General features: G+C 46.3%; 6 protein-coding genes across 6 annotated transcripts; 4 read left to right on the plus strand and 2 right to left on the minus strand.

Moving 5' to 3' along the window:
- Positions 1-1098: 1098 nt before the first annotated feature.
- TrAtP1_010533 (uncharacterized protein) lies at positions 1099-3014 on the minus strand. Its single transcript, XM_014089653.2, has one exon. The coding sequence runs from the start codon at positions 2896-2898 to the stop codon at positions 1396-1398; it is 1503 nt and encodes a 500-aa protein (XP_013945128.2). The 5' UTR covers positions 2899-3014; the 3' UTR covers positions 1099-1395.
- A 604-nt stretch (positions 3015-3618) lies between these two features.
- TrAtP1_010534 (uncharacterized protein) lies at positions 3619-5294 on the plus strand. Its single transcript, XM_014089552.2, has one exon. It carries the CDS (start codon positions 4040-4042, stop codon positions 5021-5023), a length of 984 nt encoding a protein of 327 aa, XP_013945027.1. The 5' UTR covers positions 3619-4039; the 3' UTR covers positions 5024-5294.
- A 272-nt stretch (positions 5295-5566) lies between these two features.
- On the plus strand, positions 5567-8215 carry TrAtP1_010535 (uncharacterized protein). Its single transcript, XM_014089652.2, has 4 exons — positions 5567-6011; positions 6068-6836; positions 6894-7232; positions 7301-8215. Exons 1-4 carry the CDS (start codon positions 5888-5890, stop codon positions 7842-7844), a joined length of 1776 nt encoding a protein of 591 aa, XP_013945127.2. The 5' UTR covers positions 5567-5887; the 3' UTR covers positions 7845-8215.
- Positions 8216-9670: 1455 nt separating this feature from the next.
- On the plus strand, positions 9671-11194 carry TrAtP1_010536 (uncharacterized protein; the record flags this gene model as incomplete). The annotated part of the gene is made up of 1 exon (XM_014089651.2): positions 9671-11194. One exon carries the CDS (start codon positions 9671-9673, stop codon positions 11192-11194), a length of 1524 nt encoding a protein of 507 aa, XP_013945126.1.
- A 491-nt stretch (positions 11195-11685) lies between these two features.
- TrAtP1_010537 (uncharacterized protein) lies at positions 11686-13476 on the minus strand (the record flags this gene model as incomplete). The annotated part of the gene is made up of 1 exon (XM_066114749.1): positions 11686-13476. One exon carries the CDS (start codon positions 13474-13476, stop codon positions 11686-11688), a length of 1791 nt encoding a protein of 596 aa, XP_065970846.1.
- Positions 13477-18130: 4654 nt separating this feature from the next.
- Positions 18131-22160, plus strand: TrAtP1_010538 (uncharacterized protein; the record flags this gene model as incomplete). Its single annotated transcript, XM_014089650.2, has 10 exons — positions 18131-18268; positions 18329-19009; positions 19074-19437; positions 19492-19556; positions 19609-19742; positions 19817-20007; positions 20835-20882; positions 20941-21042; positions 21102-21408; positions 21473-22160. The coding sequence occupies exons 2-10, from the start codon at positions 18344-18346 to the stop codon at positions 22158-22160; spliced, it is 2565 nt and encodes an 854-aa protein (XP_013945125.2). The 5' UTR covers positions 18131-18268; positions 18329-18343.
- Between the last annotated feature and the right edge of the window lie 32 nt (positions 22161-22192).

Here is a 22192-nt window from a genome sequence, read left to right on the forward strand (position 1 = left end):
GTAATAAGTTTCAACATTAAGAGCAATAGCCTGAGCACTAATGGGAATCTAGTTCCGCCGCTATGTAGAGGAGCATGGCGGTGTTTTCGGAGTAAGCTCACATGTCTCGTTTTATCTTTTGGTCGCTATTTTTGGTACAAGAGCAACTGGTCAAGCCCCAAAGCCAAGTTGATGCTTAGGTTATGTCTATAATGCTTGAGCAGTACATAGTTTATCTAGAATTTTATGATGACTTGGAGATTTGATCAGGAAATGATTGGAGTCTTTTCTTCTTTCAATGAAAAAGAATCTCTACAAGAAGGTGCTATAAACAAACAACAGTGCATTGTAATACGAAATCATTGGTGACGCCGAAATCTAACAATCTCGTAATCTTCTCTAACTGTGTATCTCTGGATCTATAAATAGAGGCAACCACTGGTAGTGTAAGTAACTGGAGCTCCTTATTGTTGTTTTCTATTTATGTTCGTCTTAACGTTCAATGAGTAAGCTAGGTACATAAATGCTGCGCCCAGTCATAAGGGCAGTAGGTTCAGTTTTGCGCCCGCCATGTTGCAGTTTTGAGAAAGGAAAGCTTTGGAGGGGCTCAATCTAAATCTCGACAGGCCACCACTGAAGGGTTTATAAAATATGGCATTGTACCTAGTTGAACTGTCTGATTAAAATGTACCCTACAAGAATCTAAAATGTTGACTTATCACATATGCCTCATGTATAAAAATCTCTGTACCCAAGTTTAACTAAATAAGTAGATATATAAACTACTATACATGGCAATATACTGGCACCTCATAAACAAAACGTGCCTTTGTTGCAATGCATATCTATATAAATTAGTTATTTCTGATAGTTCCGCAGAATCTAAAACTGTTCCTGTGTTGGGCAACCTTCATTAATCCCCCATATGTCAACTATCAAGTTGCCGAGCAACGATGGTAACTCTAAAGACTTTTCTGTTATTTTTACACTTCCTTATGCTTCGTTATTGGTATATGTATCATTCAGGATGGTGGGAATCTAGTTTGCCTTGTGTCTTCTCTGTTCTCACCTATCGCTATATTTTCGACAATCTTGGCAAGTAGCAACGAACGTTTGCATAATACAACTTGTTAATTGAGATAAGCGGAGGTATATTCTGAGTAGTGATCAGATGTGAAGCTTAGTCTATATAAACCAATATGTAACTTTTCAATAAAAAATAACAGCCGGCCAGGTGGCGGTCGCCAGCCTTGGCACTCATTTGTGACATATATGAAAGATATGCCACTCTTTATCAATGTCGCTATGATGTCTATTCCTTTTTTTTGTGGCATATGATGCGCCAGTCCATTCCATTTCATAAATCCATTGCGAAAAATATCAAATAATTCTTGTCCATGTCGCATAGTAATCTAGTTACTCAATCGCCGATGCAACTTGCTTGGAGCCGTGCAGCACGGGGTTGATGCGGTCATCCCACTCAAAACCGAACGACTCTCCAAGTTCCTTACGGCAGGCAGTCTTCACAGCCTCCAGGACATTGGGGAAGACGCCAAAGTTGGCTGGGTTGGACTCATCGTTCTCGCAGCCCTGAAAGACACCAGTACGCACCAAGCAGGTGTTCCAGCCGTACATGTTGCCGCCGATGATGTCTGAGGCGGGGTTGTCACCGACCATGTAGATGTTTTCGGGGATACGCTCTTCGCCGTGCAGCTGCTCCATCCACGATGCGATGACCTCGTCAGCATATTTGTACGTGGCCATCTCAGGCTTTCCGTACACCACACGCTCGAGATCAACTCCTGTGAGCGCCTTGTACATGGCCTCGAGACCGATTCTGAATGTGCCTTGGCTCATACGAGGGATAGGGTGCTCGGTAGGGCAGAGCATATCGCCTTGTGAGAAGTAGATGGGGATCCGCTGAGAGACTGGGTCGGCGGCAATAGTTCCCAGTCGACCGTCCTCGGATCGGAGCAAGTCGATGATGATTTGCATGTCGGTGGCGTAGTCTCTTGAGTCGGAGAAGACAAGGATGGCCTCAATGTTGACCTGAGAGAAGTCACGAGGTCGTGAACTGGCACGCTCTTCGTCTGTGAAGACACGGTAAGGGGCGATGGTGGTGTCCCATGCGACAATGTCGTTGGGCACCACGATGTCGCGGAATCCATACTGCTCGGCCACCTCTCGGCAGCGGTATCCTTCGCCACCAACTACCAACACTGTGCCATAGTACTCTGCCAGAGCACGCATTGGAGTGTGTGACTGGATGAATTGTTCTGTGTTGACAGGGTTCTGCAGGATCTTGGCGAGCTGCTGCGTGCGGGCCAGCTCTGGCTTGCCTGAACCGTTGGTCAGGAAGATGTGAGGGATCTTGATGCCGAGCTCGTTGTCTCCATTCAAGATCTCCAGTGCTCTCTTTCCCTCTGGGATGAGTCGATCACCGTGCACCAGCACACCATCGATATCGAAGACAAATGCCATGTTCTTGGCCTTCTTGGCCTTATCTGCAGAGATGTCTTGGATTTGTGCTGCCAAGATCTCCCTGGTGGCTCGAATAGGAACTGCGCCTGATCCCGCAATCGCATCTCGGTCGATGTGATGGACAGAGCTGAGACGAGACTGCCTCTTGGAACGCGGGATGGGAAGAGAGGTTCCGAAAGAGTTTCGCGACGCCCTTCTATCTCTCATTGAGGGTGACAGAGAAAGATTGTGCATGTACTTGGATGCATCGGCGTGAGGAGACCGTGTGGCAGGTACCTCAATTGCATCGTGAGAAAACGAGCTTGGTGACATTGGGATAGCCAAAGCCCCAGCATGAGCTGGGTTTGCTGAGTGCTCGCCGGCAGCATTTGGCTGGCTGCTCTGGACAGGCTGTGTGGGCGTTTCCACGCCAAAATCGGCATCGTCGAATGTAGCCATGGTGATTATGATTTACGGAGAAAAGATTATGGGTAACTTGTTTTCAACGTTTGCTGACAGCACGGGCTTCTTCCTTTAATACACGGCCGAGGAAGAACATATATAGAGAGCTCATCCATTGAAACAAGTGGAGTCAGTAGAGCTGATTTTCGATAACAAGACACACCGGTCTACACGAGAAGGTTTGTACATGATTCAGCTCTGATGTCATGGCTCTCCTATGAAAACACCGGTCGCCTCAAGTCCGCACTCTCTCCTTTTCTCACCGTTGTTGTTGCAGTCGCCGAGAGCCACTCGCTGTGCCACATTTGCCAACTCAGTCCAATAGAATGTGAATTCTGCCTGTTGTTTAAGGAGACCGTCGTCATAGTCGGCATTGAGTCGGCATAGTCGATGCTCGTCTTATCCACCGCTTATCCTGTCAGTGGGCGGACTTGCACCAAGATGTTGACTTCGGTGTAAGAGATTTCGAAGTGTGGAGTCGCGGTATGGGCCAGTCGGATGGGCCGGCTCCAGTCGAAAACATGGCTGAGGCGCAAAGCAGCCTAGAAGGATGGAGCCTGCGGGTCTGATGTGGCTGTTTCATCTCATCCGTGGATGGCATTCGTCAAACTCGGTGGGCAGCATGGCACGCCAGCACGTGCCGAAGTCTATTGTCTTTCCCCTATCAGCCCTCCTATCAGGCATATCGCCGGGGGCAAAACCTCGCGGAAAAAAAAATGTAGATCTTTATTATTATAGTTCTCGAGGAGCCATATTTTACCCGCCTCGTGCGTCATTGGGTACGACTAAAGTGGGTAACAAACCCTGTTGGCTACACCAGCAATTCCACTATAGTGGGCAATCTTTGTTGAATCGCATCATTGTGGATAACTTAATAGCATCACTGCCTCAGCTTCTGAGCGTTTGAGCGTTTTGATCTCACCGCTAAGAGGGATTATTCTATAAGAAACGACGAGCTCAGAAATTGATCCACGTTCCTTGGCAGGGGCTGGACACGCATCATCTCACAAACCCCCAACGATAACGATATCTTCTCGCCATATCCGAGCGTTATACGCGGAAGGCACATTCACCTGCTTCATTCAACCTACTTGAAACTACATACTCGACTTTCTGAGTGACGAGATTGAGCTTCACAATGGCGACAGACACAAGTCAAAAGACGCTCTCTTCGACCACTTATACCCTCAACACCGGCGCCAAGATACCCGCCGTTGGTTTCGGCACTTTTGCCAATGAGGGCGCCAAGGGCGAAACATACGCTGCTGTCACAAAGGCCCTGGATGTCGGATATCGGCACCTCGACTGTGCGTGGTTTTATCTCAACGAGGACGAGGTTGGCGACGCGATAAGAGATTTTCTCGCTCGCAGACCCGATGTCACCCGCAAGGATCTGTTTATCTGCACAAAGGTTTGGAACCACCTTCACGAGCCAGAGGACGTGAAGTGGAGCGCCAAGAACTCGTGCGAAAACCTCAAGGTTGACTACATTGATCTGTTCCTTGTACACTGGCCAATTGCCGCCGAGAAGAATGCGGACAGGACAGTGAAAATAGGCCCTGATGGGAAATACGTCATCAACAAAGCTTTGACAGAAAATCCAGAGCCAACATGGCGAGCAATGGAGGAACTGGTTGACAGCGGCATCGTCAAGGCGATTGGCGTATCCAACTGGACGATACCAGGACTGAAGCAACTTCTGGAATTCGCACGAATCAAGCCAGCAGTCAACCAGATTGAAATTCATCCATTCCTGCCCAACACAGAGCTCGTCGAGTTCTGCTTTCAAAACGACATCTTGCCCGAGGCCTACTCCCCCCTGGGATCACAAAATCAGGTGCCAACGACTGGTGAGCGAGTACGGGATAACCCAACTCTGAACGCGGTTGCAGACCGAAGAGGCTCTAGCCTTGCTCAGGTTCTCCTGGCTTGGGGCCTCAAGAGAGGCTATGTTGTGCTACCCAAGAGCTCAACCCCGAGTCGCATTGAGAGCAATTTCATCATTCCGGAGCTGAGTGAAGAAGACTTTGCAGCGATTCAAAAGGTCGCAGAAGGACGACATGTTCGGTTTGTCAATATGAAGGATACATTTGGTTACGATGTTTGGCCGGAAGACAAATAAGCTTGCCTGATAGTCAAATAATTAAAAGTTAGCAAAAAAGTTTACATTTCATCGGATTATAGAGGCAGTGGAGCGCACAAATTTGTGGCATAACAATTGAGAATTTTTGTGAAAGGATTCTTCTAAAATCTTTGCTATTACACTCGTCAACATGTCTACATATGCGTCCAATTATACAAGATATGTGCTTACTTCTTGGGACAGCTATAAGAGAAGCGGTTGTAGACTATGCCATGTAGTTTATACCGTACCCTAGACCTTTTAATTGTGCATAGCATTGAAGATTTAAATATGTAAACCGACCTTTTCACAAATTGTAAACAATGAATCACAGTAACCTGGGTGATATAGACCAATCATATTAGATCTCTTGATTACACATATTGCCAAAATTTGGCATCAACAGCATTTGCATGTTATTCCGTAAGTAATTTTGTTGATGCTACATCGTGACTCAGCACACATGACAAGTATTCAATCCATCACATCCCTCATCAATTTAAATTTACAAGCCAATGGAATGCGAAAAATAGAAATAAAATTGTAAATAATATTCCTTTGACAGCTGTCTCCCTTTTTGTATTATCAACATCGGGACGTGTTCCGAGTAGCCAGAGCCCAGCCGGAACGACTTGTGATTGGTCACTGGCCTTTTCTCGCATTGCCAGCCCAAGTCGCTGTAATTCATGTGCACCTCGACTTTTAGCCTTCGCGGCCTTTTGTCTGCTGCTATACGCAATTTATCAGCGAATGACATCAGTCATCTCATTACCTCAATCATACAGTTATACAATTATACAGTTATACCGCCTATAGGGTATCATTTGGCGCTGCCAATTCGCGTCAGAAAGACTACGCGTGGTCATGGAGTCGTATTCGCAGTCTCCAAGCTCGGGAGCGCCGCCGAGGAAAAAACTGAAGATCGGAAATGGAAACGCATGTGAGCTGTGTCGCTCCAAGAAGATCAAGTGCGATGGAATGCGCCCAGGTATGTCTTTTCCATTACGCAGTCAATGAATATCTCAAATCTCAACCATGGTTTAGCCTGCGGCAACTGCCATAAGAAACAACACGTCTGTATCTATCAAGTCAATGCGACTGCCGTAACCCATGAACAGGCGACAAAGATTCCTGGAATTGGATACAGTGGCAGTCCCGGTACGTTTGCCGGGGAAGTAAAGGCTGCTATTGATGCGAGATTTGGCGCAATTCCCAGTGGGCTGTCAAATGCCATGCCAATGTCAGATGCCCCATTATTCGAATTACAGCTACCTCGCAGACGGCCTAGCAACGAGCGTCTGGACAATGTTTTGCCTCCACGCCGACAAGCTGATGAACTACTGAATGCTTATTGGAGGTATATAAATCCGGTAGACTGCTTTCTTGACAAGAAAAGATTTTGTCGTTTATACGAGGCCTTGTTCGCAGGAGGAGATTTGGGGGCGGATGAACACACTTTTATCTGCACTCTGAACGTTGTGTTCGCATTTGCTACTCAATCTCACGAGTCTAAAGAAGCCTCAGAGAGAGATGCAGTCGCGAATACATACTTTCTGAGGGCATGGAACTTACTCAGCCCGGAAACCATTCTTTGGGAGCCACCGTCACTACAGGTTGTTGAATGTCTCTTACTAATGAGTCGATACCTTCAATGTACGAATAATTCGCACCAAACATGGATGGCAGTAGGCTTAGCGATACGAATTGCGCAAAGCCTACGAATTCACCTTCCTAAAACTTCAGACTCTGGCGTCTCAGATGATCAAGCGCACTGGCAGCACCATCTTTGGAACTGCTGCGTATATGCTGATATGTATGTCCACTCCATGGCTTTCAGAGATTGATCAAAACTAGCTCTAACATTGACAAGAACGATATCCTGGATGCTGGGCCATACTTCAATAACATCGTTGGAGGCCCTGACGAGCAGCACAAGTAGAAAGTATTCTTACGACAACTACTTGCCTGAGTCAATTGAGCTATATGAAATCAGTCGCCATTTCGTCAAGGCACAGACTTCAACTGGTGGCAATGTGGCTGAGAAATTTGGGCTATTTGGATATAACCAGCGAAAAGAGTCGTATTGTAACATAGTGTTACATCATGAGTCTTGCCTGATCCAATGGGAGAAAGCAAGGCTCGGCACGATGCCTCTCGAAGAAAGCGAAAGTAATGATTTGAAGCTGAGAAGGCATATTCTCCAACTTCGGTAACGCTCACACCATCCTCTCCCCTGACAGCACTTATTCGCATGACTTATTCCCATGGCAATTCTAGGCTACTGCACGCTCGAATCCTGCTATTTAGACCGATGCTAGCACGCTGTTGCTTCTTACAACACAGCTCCTGCGCAGTCAGCGATCCGCACTATGACACGTCTTATAAAGGCCATATGATACGACATGGTGCCTTGCGATGCGTTGAAGCTGCACAAAAAATGATTTCACTTGTTGAAAAAGACTCGGGGAGACCAACGCCCACAGTCCCTTGGTGGTATCGTATTTTTCACCTCCATATGGCGGGGACTATCTTGCTTGCGGCGATGCAGTCTGTGGATCTATTTACGCCAGCTGTTTCTGAGAGCTGGCAACAGACACTCTCAGTTATCAACAGGCATGAGCATCTCTGCTCATACGTACCACAGTTTACATCTCTGTTTCAATCTTTGTCACGAAAGATACGACAGCTAGGGCGGAGCGACTCACCGGAACAATTGTCGGATGCACAGTTTCATGACATGTTTGAAGAGTTTGGCCTCCACAACGACGGTTTCCTCTTTGATGATGACGAAACTTGGTTAAATGCAGTCCCAGGCAACTGATGTAAACTCTTGTGAAGAGTTTGAAGCCTTTGCTGCCGTCACAATTCTCATATCGACACTTTTGGGTCCTAAAAGGTTAATGATTATGCGATTAGGCGCCATACCTTGCTCTTGCGCGGGCATTACCTACATGAGTGTAAAGATGCGTTAAGGTGTAAACTCTCCCCTATGTTGTTTGCGGCTGCCATGTTGTTCACCATGTTCGGGCAAAAGTTACGCATCGTTGCGCCGTAGACGCCGATACGCTATGCAAAACTGCAGTATCACCGACGACACAGTTGCTCTTCCGGCCAGTTTGAGAGATAGTATCTCTATTGATGGTGTTTGGGCAATCGTGGGAAATCTCACAAACGACAATAGCGACTTTGTCCTAGGCTCAGGCCTATCATCCGCTGATACATCCGCAAGTCTCCGAAGTCCAGCTCTCGCGGCCGCCCATGGAGATTTTAGTCTGGGGCCATGCATCCCAGCGGACACATGTATTAGTTTCCTAAATATTAAGACTTTTACAGAGGGCTTGGACTTTGTAATGATTGAAACCGTGGCTTTGTATGGAGACAAAAACCTTTAGGAGCCATATGGCCCACTGACAGCGTGTCAGATCTGACTGTATATTGTGAGCAGAGCTTGACGTGACTGAAGCTGCCGCCATAGGCTGCCACTCATAACAACTGTTCAGGGAGGATATTATAAAAGAAGATCATGGCTTGTCAACCTACATAGTGTATCCGTTGGAAGAACAAGGATACCTTATGTATTGGTACATCACTACGCAGAGGGAAGTGGTCACTTCAACTTTTGCCAGAGTGGTCTGTTCAACAGTATCCGCCAGCGAGGTGGGGAATGCTGGTGCTAATTTTAGTCGGATCCCATTTTTCACCACCCTCATAAGAATTTACGACTTGGAGCAGCATTGTATTGTATCAAGTGATTTGGTCCTTCTCTCCAACATATAAACAAATATACAATATCGTAATAGCTACCAAGAAGCTTTCTACAATTACTTTACATTATACATTCTTCAAGAATGGAAAGCGAAATCCAGTTATGCTGCTAACAAAGCTGATTGTTCGCCTGCGAGTGTCTGCTAGTGCTACATAGTCCTATTTGTAGCGAGTATTACTACAATCGTTTTATTGAATGAGCAAGGAAACTTTGCACAATTGACTGAACTGTTCTGGTTGCATGATTCCTCTCGACTCAATATTGCAGATTAACGCAAGTGCTCAGCAACAATGTCGGTGCTAATAACAAGCCGTATTCAGCGGTAGGGTGCTGGCTGGAACATTTTATAACTCGAAACCACAAAGCACCAGAATGATTAAGACATGACAGCTCTTAATATTCGTTTCGAAAACAAAGCTGCGATGCCAGGCTTTCTACACGGCCCATGAGAACCGCGCACTTGCAGGCCACCCATAGCCTCTCTCACTGTAGGCCGTTAGAACGGTAGCACTTGGCTTCAGATCTGCGGACATTGATATCGCTTCTTTTTTTGGGGGAGTGCAGAGTATAGCGACATCGTCCTTCTATCCTGTTAATCCAGAAGCTGGTCAGAAAGTCGGTATCGTGTCAGATAATTAGTGAGGATTTATGGGGCACTTCAGCCAGCATTTAGCATACTGGCCAATCATAAGCGCTTCCGGCAGCCTGCCTTTCTTTCGGAACATGTTCCGGGCTCTTATAAATTTGTCGGAGTGATGGGTAAAGGAGTCGCAAGGGATTGGAAGTAGTATATATAGTAGATAACATGTTAATAGTAACTAGCTTCTGTCTTTAAATCACAAGTCTGACTCCCCATCTACTTGATTCGCCACTTTACAACCATGGCCATCATACAAGTTGGCAAGGCAGACAAAGATGAATCTCCGACATCGAAAAACTACAGCGGAGATGGCACAGATTCAAATCCCTATATTGTCGAGTTTCAGTTTCAAGATCCTGACAATGCCATGAATTTCTCTCCTGCCAAGAAGTGGTTCATCATTTTCATTGTCACGTTATCTGTGTTCGCTGTGACTCTGACCTCTTCTGCCTACTCGGGCTCCGCAAACGAAATATTGAAGCAATTTCATTGCAGCTCAGAACTGTTTGCTCTGGGCATTTCTCTTTATGTGCTTGGATTCGCTATCGGGCCTGCGCTGTGGGCGCCGCTGTCAGAGCTTTATGGGAGAAAAATCCTCTTTATTACGACGCACATATGCATGGTAGCCTTTGTGGCTGGCTCAGCGGGAGCCAACTCGATGGCAACGCTATTAGTCTTCAGGTTTCTGACGGGAATGTTTGGTGCATCGCCGTTGACAAATTCCGGCGGCGTCATTGCCGATATGTTCCCAGCTTCCCAGCGAGGCTTAGCAATGATCTTCTTTTGTACCGCACCATTCATGGGCCCCGTTCTGGGCCCCATCATTGGGGGTTTTATATCGATGAACGTTGGATGGCGATGGGTGCAAGGGGTATGCAGCATCTTTATTGGTGCTGTGTGGATTGCCGGCTCGATATTCGTTCCAGAGACATATGCGCCGGTGATATTGCAAAAACGAGCAGAGAAACTCTCGAAAGAAACGGGCAACACACACACGACCGCTTTCCAGCAGCGTAACAGTACGCTGGCGCCGTCGGAGATCTTCCGCAAAGCTCTCATGCGACCTTGGATTCTCCTATTCCGTGAGCCTATCGTCTTAATCGCCGCGACCTACCTGGCAATTCTATACGGTACCATATACATGTTCATGCCGGCACTGCCCATCGTCTATCAGCGAGGTCGAGGATGGAACGAAGGAGTAGGAGGCCTGGCTTTCCTCGGTTTAGTTTGCGGTATGCTAGTCGGGATTGTATACGCCATTTTCGACGACAATCGATATAAGAGGCTTGGTAAAGCAGCTACACCCGAGTCTAGGCTCCCTCCTGCGGCGGTTGGCTCTGTTGCTCTACCCATCGGGCTCTTTGCTTTTGCATGGACCAACTCACCCAGCATCCACTGGTCCGCCAGCATCATCCTTTCTGCGCCGTTTGGCTTCGGATGCGTACTGGTATTCTTGTCCTGTCTCAACTATCTGATTGATTCATATACAATCTACGCAGCATCGGTTTTGGGAGCCTCAGCGATGCTCAGAGCATTTTTTGGCACAGCCTTCCCTCTGTTTACAGACCAGATGTATGATGGCATCGGTATTCATTGGGCAAGTACAATACCGGCCTTCTTGACACTTATATGCTTGCCTTTTCCATTTGTAATGCTCAAATATGGAGAGATGATACGACTGAAATGCAAGTACGCACAGGAAGCGGCAGCTTTGATGGCGCAAATGCACGCGGAAGCTTCTACTGGGTCAAGTGACGGTGAATGAACCCTTAGAGCTTCAGCTCGTAAGTTTTGAAACGAGATTTCAACTTCAAAATCCTCGCAGTTCTTCGAACGAAAGGTGGGAGGAATACAACAAGACCATCTCTTCATACCAAGCACCTGTATGACAGGCATGTCGATGGCTGTGCTCTAAATCACGAAAATAGTTTGTGTCGAGACGAAACACCAGGTTAAGTAGAATAGAAGAGATTTGGAAAAGCCAGTTAAGTACATAATATTTATTTTATTTAGATACACCATTCTATTCAAGTAATTTAGAGATCTATAATTTTCATCAAAGCTAACCAAACTCCACATAACACTAATCTTCATCATTAATCCTCTGTATTAAACACCATTTTACCACACCTTGACTTAGATGCGACACATTATGTAAGAAATTGAGGCTGTCATAGACTGGCAGCTATTAGTTTCGAGCAGTCCGAAAAGTTGAGGATTGACTTGGGGTCTTCTGCTGATTAGATCTGTGCCACATTAGATGGCAAACTTGGATCTACCTCTCAGTCTCTTGCCGAAGAACCAAATTGCCGTAGTGCCAAAAATGCCTGCGCAGCTCAATCCTGCAAGCAGTGTAACACCTCTGTCCACGCCCAGATTAATAAACAGGGGTCGCGCGAAGACAACAGCTCCACCGGCAATGCCCGATCGCCAAATGCTGTTACTGGCGAACAGAGAGGCGGCGTACTTGGGGTAAGAGAGAGGAATATAAATGAAGAGAGACTGCATTGTCCAGAAGTGGCCGAAACAGAAAATACCCACTCCGACAAGCGGAACGACCCAATGAATGCTGGACCTGGCCGTCCAGGCGAAGATAAATAGTCCAATTGGCAACAATATTGAACCGACGATGGCAGGGACGAGTCGGTGTTCTTGTTCTCTGAATCCATTCTTGATATTGTCAGGGACCATGTAAAATTGCAAATAAGCAAAATAGGCAGAAAGTCCAAGAATAACGCCGACGAGACAAGCCAAGAATGTCAGACCCGTTTGTCCAAGGTTAAAGCCGTAAAAGACGGGGAAGACCAGAGGAAACACTTCGAAGAAGGTATAGAAGACGCCATAGAAGTATCCAGTGTAAAGATTAACAAAAAAGATGGACGGGTCCTTCATCATAATCTCCAAAGGCTTGATCAGTGCATCCCAAAGGGCTGCGGAAGGGGGCATGTGGCGCTGATCAATCTCGCTCTGAGCCTGAAGTCTTGAATCGCCGGTCAGCCTGCGCAATCGGTGAGCACGACGCAGCAGGATCGTGTGTGCTGATGTCTCCGGCATGAAAAGCAATAAGAGAACTAGTGCTCCTGAAGACATCCAGACAATTTCCCACATGGGCCATCGCCATCCCTTGGCTTGCGCGGCAAAGCCTCCAATGACCGGACCGATAGAAGGGCCAGCCCAGGCAGAAAACACCCACCACGAGAGACCAAATGGGATATACATGAGAGAAAACATATCTCCCACAGTGGCACCGCCATTAGCCAGAGCTGGAGAGCCAAAGAAGCCAAGCCAGAATCGCAAAGCTAAAAGGCTTCCAAACCCATTCGTCACAGCCTCAGGAAACGTCAGAACCCAGTAGACAATAAAGGTCAGGATATAAATGGGGTTTCTTCCAATGCTCGGGATTTCAGATAGAGGCGCAAAGAGGAGGTCTCCGATACCATATGCCAACACGTAAAGTCCCAGACCCAGGGTAGAAGCCACAGGACTGATGTGGAAATGCTCCTGGATTCCTTCTTCAGCAGTGGCATAGATGGGACCGGCGCAGTAGACTGTAAATGTATAACAGCAGAGTACAAAAACAACGAAATATCTTTTCGCGCGAGACCAGTTTTGAGGGTTGGCTGGGTCGTCTGTCGTATACCAATCCACAAGAACAATGCCATCTGATGTTTTCTCAGGGCTGATGGGAATAGATTTGGTTCGCTGTATCTCCATCTCTCTTTCGGCTCGGACCCGCTCGTTGGTGTATGGCGCCGAATGAACGCTGGTTATTGTCCTCATTCTTCCAAGAGCCTCCACATCCTCATCTTCATTGCAAAGAGATTCAGAGTCCTCAGAGTTTCCATCGCCTCCAGGTGGTGCAGAGAGAACTGCATCCAAGTTGCGAGGCTGATTGTGTGACTCCGGCTTTTCGCTTCCGCTGAGCTGCTGCTTATATGCCTCTGGTAGCTTAAAGCCATCTTCCTCTTCAGGATATTGAAGTATCTTGTTTTGTGTAATTAGACGGAGCACCTGGCCAAGAGGCGCCTCTCTAATTAGATCTTTCATATTTGTGTCAGTTCAACAATGAAAGCGTGACAATGCTGATCTGTAGTAGGTATATCGCGGTTGTGTAAAGCCTAGCAGCTATTGCTAGCTGCGTAAGCAAAGGGAAGAACTGAAGCCTGCAATTGTTTCTGAGACGGCAGGTTCAAGCTGAATATTGTCCAAAGGTGGGTTGTTGATTCTGTGAAAGAGAGGAATGATTGGCGGGTTTAGATGGTTGTGTGTCTTACATTCTGGAAACAGGAGGGGATCGTAAATGTTAAATATCATGATGCTGGCCACGACGCTCCTTAGAAGAATGTACATCGCCAAGCTTAAAGTAATAGAACATCCAAGTTACTCAAGCGATTACCCAAAAGGCTATTATCACAGTCATTCTTTGCGCTTCGTTGCTACTACTCCCACTGAATTCCTAGACATTACCAAGCGCGCCACTAACCTAACTAGGCAATATGCTACTGTGCCTTTTTCCTGATTCAAGTCGGAGATCTCTCGTAAGCCAATAGAAAAGACTCTCAAGAATCTCAAATCTTGACGCCATGGAGCTAATCGCCCTGTCATGTCCAATGATATCATCTTTTCTTGGCAATATCACCCGATGAACGAAGGAGTAGACTGTGTAAACTGCGAAGTGTCAGCAACCTAGGCTAGTCCTTAAACACACAATAGTAAACAGGTTATACTTGATTTTGCACATTGATCAGCATGATTTCCTATTTTGGAATATTCCATTTACACTTCAGTTGCGCTACGGCTCTCGCTCCCGTCGAGTTCCTAAGTCCAAAGGGGAAAAGGAGTCCGCATGCGAAAGGCGATGGCAGAGATTTAAGGGGTTTAGATTTGTTTCTGAATACTGTACTCATAAAGCGGTACGCCCGGAGGCTTGGCTGGCACAGCTGCCGGTTTCTAAGCTCGGAGTACGGCATGTAAGGATGAAATCGCAAACAGGAGCGATTTAAGCTTAGTCCTTAGCCCCAGTCTATCGTAATTGCCATCTTATTGTTAGAATGCTATCTTCAAAAACAAGTGCTTCCGAGCGAGACCCCACTAAGTATAGGTACAGTAGCTTCTGTAAGGCTCCAGCATCAATAGCTGGAGATAAGTACTCAAGTTGATTGCAACTTGGGGAAAGGCTCCTTCAAAGCCTCAATCCGAATAAGCTAATAGGCCTATTACCAATGTCCATTTAGCATATCCATTACGATCGGCTATCGCTATTGACAAACATTTTGTAAAGAGATCCGAGAGATCTGCCAGTCCGCGTAACATCTCGATTTGTAGCCCGGTATAGAATACCTTGACTTGGGGCGAAGCGTGCGTAAAGATCCAAGATCTTGACATTAAGACTGGTCATTTACATACTATCACCGTTTAATAACAGCCTCCTAACGAAGTACAAGCATCGCAGCAGGATGCTTCGGAGCGTAACAATCGCCAAGTAATGGCCGTAGCTCTTGGCATTCCATCACGAGAGCTTGGGCTGATGCTATCATGCCAAGAGAAAGCGCGTGAGTCGCCCCATGGCCCAGGATTATTTAGTTCAGGTAATGATGATCGCCGCTAGTCAGAATGTGATAACACGCAACGCTATAACTGATATGCTCGAGGGTGATGCCATGAGATTGTACTACCATACTTGGTGTCAAAGCTTGGGTCCGTACCATGAGCTCGGGCGGAGCCGCTGCACGCTAAAAATACTTCTCACACTTGATCCGGGCGAATACCAAGCTCAAAAAGGATTCAATTCTTGCCTAATTACATTTCTCTAGTTGTACGATAGGATGAAATGAGTAATCTTCATACGAGCTACCTTCTCAGACCAGGTTGATGATGAATTGGAAGAATCTTGGCTTTAAGAGTAGCAGACTAAGAAGACCTATGCGTATCAAATTGGCATCTCAAAGATACTCAAACTCATTGGTGTGCAGGTCATGGATGTTCCAGATGCTTTTCGTTTAGTGCAATGGGCTATGTGCTTCACCAATTGAGTTACAGGTTGGGAAAGTTGTAATATTTCCAGCACTCCAGCTATTCTCGAATCGCAAATATAAGAGAGCGGATATTAAAGAGCGCGCAATCTTGTAACACTTTTGGCTCTTGATCATTTCGAACTTGTTAGGGGGGCCGAAGTCTCACTGATGAACAATGGCTGAATAACTGCAGAACAGACTTTTCTCTTGATGGCAGTGATTTTTTCCACATACCCTAAAGCCGAACTATGGAATCATTTCAAGTTGATGCCTAATAGAGCAAGTTGTACTGGATGAACAATGTATTCTAAAAGCTACGTGACTCGCATATAACGTGTAACGGCGATGCTAATGTGATTTTCATGTGCAAATACATTTTCAGGAATATGTCTACATCTTCATGACATATATTCTAGTCGCCGCTTGAAAGAAGAGATAGTGCGGTCCACACCGAGATCACGCTGTATTTGGAGGTTGATTGCCAGTGGGAGCGGGAGGTGCGCCGCGATAGGGAAATAAGTCCCTGGGATGCTTCCTGCCCTTAAAGGACTAGCTTTCCGTCATTGCTTACGGAAGTTCCAGATAAGTAGTAACGGTAGAAAAAGATCAGTAAGCATATGTCGCAGGAATATGACGTCACATGGGTTTCCGTTTCCTTGCGTGGAGTGTTTCCGGCGAGCCTCATGGTGGTTGATAGGTGGTAGGGCTATGTAGACAGGCGTGAAGCTCTAATTCTCGTGAAGCTATTCTGACCGTCAGCTGTATTGCTTGAGAATGATGAGCATTGAGTTGAATGAGCTAAATAGCTGCGATCAGGCTGCCACAGAAGGCGCGAAGAGGGCTTAATGGGCTTTTCTTATCGCTAGGGCATAGCTTGAAGAAGATTCTTGTAAGGAGTATTTCTATCTCTGACATGTTCAATCTTCTCTTGTTCAATGAAGTGATCAGTGGCTATAATACTGGCCTAGCATTCTTCTATTATTGTTACCTGAAACCTGATGTGCTGATTAGCACCCTCTAGATTTATAGAATGAGGCAATCGAATGATTACAAGACATCGTTGTACAATAATTGACATCCGGTTAAAGAATCAGCTACAAGTCCGAGTTCCAGAAACTCAGCTTTTCACACTAGGCTTTTTCAACGAAGGATAGTCTGAAAGAGGCTATTGAAGACGTCCTGTATACTTACAGTTATGATTCACTAATCGAAATACCATAGGAATCTTCCTGTTGTACTACTCAAGGCATATAGGTGTTTGGACCAATCCACAACTAAATCGGCCCGTAGCGGACATATTATCAGATGAGTTCCGCAATAAGATCCCGAGGAGACTTGATAGCCTTCTATCGATCTGTCTTGATGATGCTTCATCCGTATTCTAATATAGGTCATGATATTCGAACATCCGTCATCACTTCTATTAGTAGGCTACATCTTTTGACGCCTTTCAATCACTCAAGAGGCCTAAGCATTCTGCAATTAATCTGCCTTTTGACCTGACTGCTCCAGCTGCACTTGCTGAGTTCAGTCAGTCGCATGTACATCTCAAATTGCTGTTCATTACTTCAGTGCATAGGAAACCCAGATCTTGCGATCATCATGAATTCTCGCTACAAAAGCCCCTACCGAAAGATTCATCATTGGTACAAATGCCACCAAACCTCACTTCAAGACGTTTTTTAGAACGCCTGTAAAACAAGTGTCTATTCTTCCCTGGACGTCAATAATACAACCCATGTAAGCACCTTAACCGCTAGCCTTGTTCTTATTCATATTTTAGTTTATCAACACTGGATTAGTATTCAATTAAGCTTTGATAGGGGCATTGGCTAGTACAGGCTTCCTATCAAGGTGATACGGGGTGCAACGTTATGGCGCCTTGTATCGATGCGCTACGGGGCGAACAAAGGACTAATATCTCGCTCTATTTAGAGTCATGTTACATTCCGGCAGCTAAAGCAAATCATAGCCTTTTCACTAATGGCCGCTATCAAACAGCTTAAACGTGTTGGTTCTGATCTTTTGACCATATAGTGAATTGCGTGAAAGCACAGCTAAACAGCGGGGGTTTTATTGAGCAAAGTCCTTTGCTAGTCCCTTTGCTAAGCGTCCGGCAAATGGCTCCTGATTAGGCCAAAGCCAAGTTCTAGACAAGTAAGCTTACTTGAGTAGTTAATTTCGCTCTGCTCTGTGCGTGGGAGAGAAGAAGTACCTACCAGGAGCAGTGAAACATATTGGTGGCACGAGCAGTGCTCCCTGCAATCAAGTATCTGCATCAAGCGAGACCTAAGATCGGCTGACTTTGTACCGCGGCGTTATCCGAGGCGAGAATCCAGCTCTGCCTCTCCACTTCTCCGCATTCTCCCCCCGCCTTAGGGTCAGTGATAGCTACAATATTCTTCCATCTCTCGGTAAATCGGCACAATTGGCTGGAGCTTATCAACGCTAACAGGGGGGTTTAGAAGGAAGCTTTTCCATCCTAGTGGTGTTATAGCGGTCTACTTATCCTGGCCGGTCTCGTTTCTCTATCAAGGGCCTGCTACCGAGCGCTATCTACCCCACGTATGTACAATCGGCTGGCCTTGGATAAGCGACGGAAATATTGATACCAGTACTACACTCGCCTCAGGTGACGTTACATTCTCGATATCAACGCGGATTATCCCCCGTCTGGAAAAATTATGGCCTCGTAAACCGGTGACTTGGAGCAGATCGACACAACCAAGCCGGGGCTGGTCCTCAGGTATGTCCCCCACACAGAGCTTCTTGCAAGATCACTTATATTTGCTTTGTCGCCAGGCCATGTTTTCACTGTTTTATACGTAGGATCAACGATTAACAATCTGTATTTGCCTATCACTGGTTGACTAATCGGTCCCCAGGGCGTCGATTCCAAAATGGAGAAACACGAGGAGGCAACTGGCGTTGGACAGGAAGTTGGCAGAGACGAGAAGGGAGAGGTTGTTCAGATTGACGTGACCCGCGATATCACCCGCGCCGAGCATGAACTTGGCTTTCGACAAGCCTTGCGACAGTATCCCACCGCCACATTCTGGGCCATGTTCTTCAGCATTGCTGTTATCATGTCGGGCTATGACGGTCAAATCATCTTCTCCTTTTACGCTCTCCCGGCATTCCAGAAGAGGTACGGAATTCCCATCGGCGACGGCTACGAGATCCCAGCACCATGGCAGACGGCTCTTGGAATGGGCAACCCCATTGGACAGGTCTTGGGTGCTCTTGCAAGTGGATATCCCATGGAACGATTTGGCCGGAAATGGACTTTGGCTGTCTGCTGTGTATGGTCTGTCGGATTTGTCTTTGTGCAATTCTTTGCCACGTCTCTTCCTATGCTCTGCGCCGGTGAGATTCTAGGTGGCTTAGCATACGGCTTCTACGTGGTCATCGCACCGACGTATGCATCTGAGATTTGTCCGCTTGCGCTTCGAGGTCTACTCACAGCGTTTATCAACTTGGCTTTTGTCATTGGACAGTTTATTGCTCAAGGAGTCGCTGCCGGCTTGGAAGGCAGAGAAGATAAATGGGCGTATAAGGCACCGTTTGTATGTACCAAGCCCTTCATAGTTGGACACTATTCGTTAGTTTGATTCTTACTAACAGGGTTAGGCGTTGCAATGGCTTTGGCCAGTAGTCATTCTCATCGGACTACCTTTTGCCCCAGAGAGTCCATATTGGCTTGTTCGTCGGGGGCGTAAGGAGGACGCTCGTAAAGCCTTGGAAGCATTATCATCTTCCAAGAATGCACCCGACATTGACCAAGTGCTGCTTGGCGTTGAGCAGACGGATCTCTTGGAACAGGAGTTCGAAGCGACTACAAATTACATGGACCTATTCAAGGGCGTCAACCGTGTGCGGACAGAGATTACCATTATGGTGTACTTGATCCAAGTTATTGCCGGAAATCCGCTTATTGGCTACGCAAACTTCTTTTTCGAGCAGGCCGGTCTTAATGCTGCCGACGCATTTGATAGTAGGTGGCTGGCAAACACCATATGGCCTTTGAATCGCTACTAACAAGCAATAGTGGGCGTTGGAAACACGGCGCTGGGTTTTGTTGGTACCATTACCTCATGGTTTTTGCTAAACTACGTGAGTATCCTGAAATCCATTATCTAGATGAGAGTAATGCTAACCGTTTCAGTTCAAATTGGGCCGCCGAACGATCTATAACACCGGCATGTGGGTGATGACAGTCCTTCTCTTCATCATCGGCTTCCTTAGCATCCCCACAAACAACAAAGGCGCTATTTGGGCAATGGCTACCTGCATGGATATGTAAGTTGAAATCTGGTCTCTTCCTCCCCCCATTCTTTTAACAAATCGGTGCTAATGCGGCTTTACCTATGTAGATGGACATTTATCTACCAGATGACTGTCGGACCAATCTGCTTCGTTATTATTTCTGAAATATCTTCCACACGTTTGCGAACAAAGTCTATCGCATTGTCCACCGCCGTCCAATCCTTCTTCAATATCATCAGCACAATTGCTATGCCTTATATGCTGAATACTGATCAAGCAAACTGGGGTGGAAAGGCAGGTTTCTTATTTGGAGGCATAAGCTTTTTCTGTGTCATTTGGTGTCATTTTAGACTCCCTGAAAGCAAAGGAAGAACTTTCGAGGAACTTGACATTCTCTTCCAGAGAAAGGTTCCCTTGCGGGACTTTAAAACTTATGATCTTTTGGCAGAAACTGAGATGGAGAAAGTGCGAGCAGCATAGAAGGTCAATTAGGAAGAGGAAGAATATATTTTGTTTATAATTTAGCTGAGAAACGCTATTATTGTCGCCGAATTTGGCTAGCGTGTGCTAATGCTTGCAAAGGCCTTTGCAGTAAGAGGTATAAGGTAGCTATTAATGCCAACAAATACTTTACATATATTCTTATATATAAGGTTATCATAAAGAATAATAGCTATTCAAAGTAATAAAATTATCTCTAAAGCAAAATAAGGGGCGAGAAAACCCTTGTTGTCGTGTTGCGGATTGCGGAGATTCCATAACCTTAACTCCGAACTACTATGTAAGGGTATGACCTGACCGATTCAATTGACGAAACTTTCTATACTCAACATGAACAGTATGAAGCAATGCCAGAAACAGCATTTTTCTTCGTCGATAGCGCTCAGAACAACAGAGCTGCCAAGAAGCTAGTAAGGAGCCATGTAATGAAGGGTAAGAATGCTGGCAAAAGACTCCACCGGCGATCAAGGCTACAACTCGCTCCGACGAGGCTCAATGCAGGTGAACGGACAATTATCTTGCGGCGGGATCTGGATCAGTCACAAAAAGAATACCGTTACAGCGACGAAGAACACGCAACGCTTTATTCAATATTGCTCTGTCCTAGTAATGCGATACTCACAGGCCTACCGGTGAAAATCACCAGTCCTTCGATGGAAATAATGAACGAATGTCAGGCTCTCCTATTTATCATAACCTCTTAAACGTCCCCGCTGATAGTTGATAATAGACTTTACTCGTACAATGAACAGACTGTATCGCCTTCACCAATGGCTTTCTATGGATGAGGTCAAAGGAATGTGGCTGCCTATCCTTTTCGCCAACCAAGGAGGTATGTTTGCACATGTCCACCTACGCCATGCAATCACTCTGACTTAGCATACTCTTTAGCTTACTATTGCAATATTGCCCTCATGCAAACCTGCAACGAGATGTACTGCAACAACGGAAATAGCTCGCCTAAAGCATTGTATCATTTGTCACAGACGTTCAATCATGTCACAAGACTACTCGCTGGTCCCGATGCCCTGTCAGATGCTGCAATCATGATTGTAGTGAGTCTTATCAGCAGTGAACTGATCAGAAAGGGATACGGAGACCTCAAAGTTCATCTTGACGGCTTACAGAGAATGATTCAGCTTCGTGGTGGTCTGTCCAAACTCGAGGGAAATCCTGCACTATTACTGAAAGTCTGCAAGTACGTAATACTACAAAAATACTGTCGTCAGTGTAACTGCTCCAGCTTACAAACAGTTTTAAAGGGTGGACATAATGCTTTCGATTCAACATGGTGGGCCGCCGCTATTCTTTCGAGATCAGATGATCAAGTTACGAGACACTTTAGCACTCACCAAGCTGGATATCGATAGCGGCGCCGCCGCATCATGCCCGCAGCATGAGTTGCTAGAGCCATATCTTCACGGTATATTGGTGGATACGATGGGGTGGGCGTCGCTCTTCAACAGTGGCGCAACAATTGATCTAGAAACCCTTCAAGAGATGATATTATCGCTTGGGTACCGCCTCGTACAGTTCCACCCTTCGGGAGAACGAAGGCTGTGGCAGTTGCAAGCCTCCTATCACATCGGCCTCACAATATTCAATCTGACTGTTTTCCTACATTCTGGACGTCGTCAAATTCTGGACTACCAGCGCATTGATCGCCGGCTGAAGGAAATCCTTAACACTGACCTGGAAGATCGAAATCCCGAACTCGCCCTCTGGCTTTCAATTCTCGGTGGTATTTGGGCGTCTGATGGCTATGATGAGCACTGGCTTCCACCAAGAATACGGCTAATGGCAACAAGACTTGATATTCGCAGCTGGGATGAAGTATGTGCTGTCATCAGCCATTTTCCCTGGGTTCACGCCTTGCATGATGCCCCAGGCCATGCGTTATGGGACCAAGCACACCAGGACGAGTCAATGCCGAGTTGGATAGCATTTTGACTGCTTGTATTTTAACCTTAACTATACTAAGT

This window comes from Trichoderma atroviride, chromosome 5, assembly GCF_020647795.1.
Source record: "Trichoderma atroviride chromosome 5, complete sequence".
Taxonomy (NCBI): domain Eukaryota; kingdom Fungi; phylum Ascomycota; class Sordariomycetes; order Hypocreales; family Hypocreaceae; genus Trichoderma; species Trichoderma atroviride.

What these genes read in the sequence shown, in the direction of transcription:
- TrAtP1_010533 (XM_014089653.2), bottom strand. Translation starts at nt 2,898, where the DNA reads ATGGCTACATTCGACGATGCCGATTTTGGCGTGGAAACGCCCACACAG.
- TrAtP1_010534 (XM_014089552.2), top strand. Translation starts at nt 4,040, where the DNA reads ATGGCGACAGACACAAGTCAAAAGACGCTCTCTTCGACCACTTATACC.
- TrAtP1_010535 (XM_014089652.2), top strand. Translation starts at nt 5,888, where the DNA reads ATGGAGTCGTATTCGCAGTCTCCAAGCTCGGGAGCGCCGCCGAGGAAA. An exon ending in GTGCGATGGAATGCGCCCAG is followed by an intron (nt 6,012 to 6,067) that starts GTATGTCTTTTC and finishes ACCATGGTTTAG; the next exon opens with CCTGCGGCAACTGCCATAAG. An exon ending in TGCTGCGTATATGCTGATAT is followed by an intron (nt 6,837 to 6,893) that starts GTATGTCCACTC and finishes AACATTGACAAG; the next exon opens with AACGATATCCTGGATGCTGG.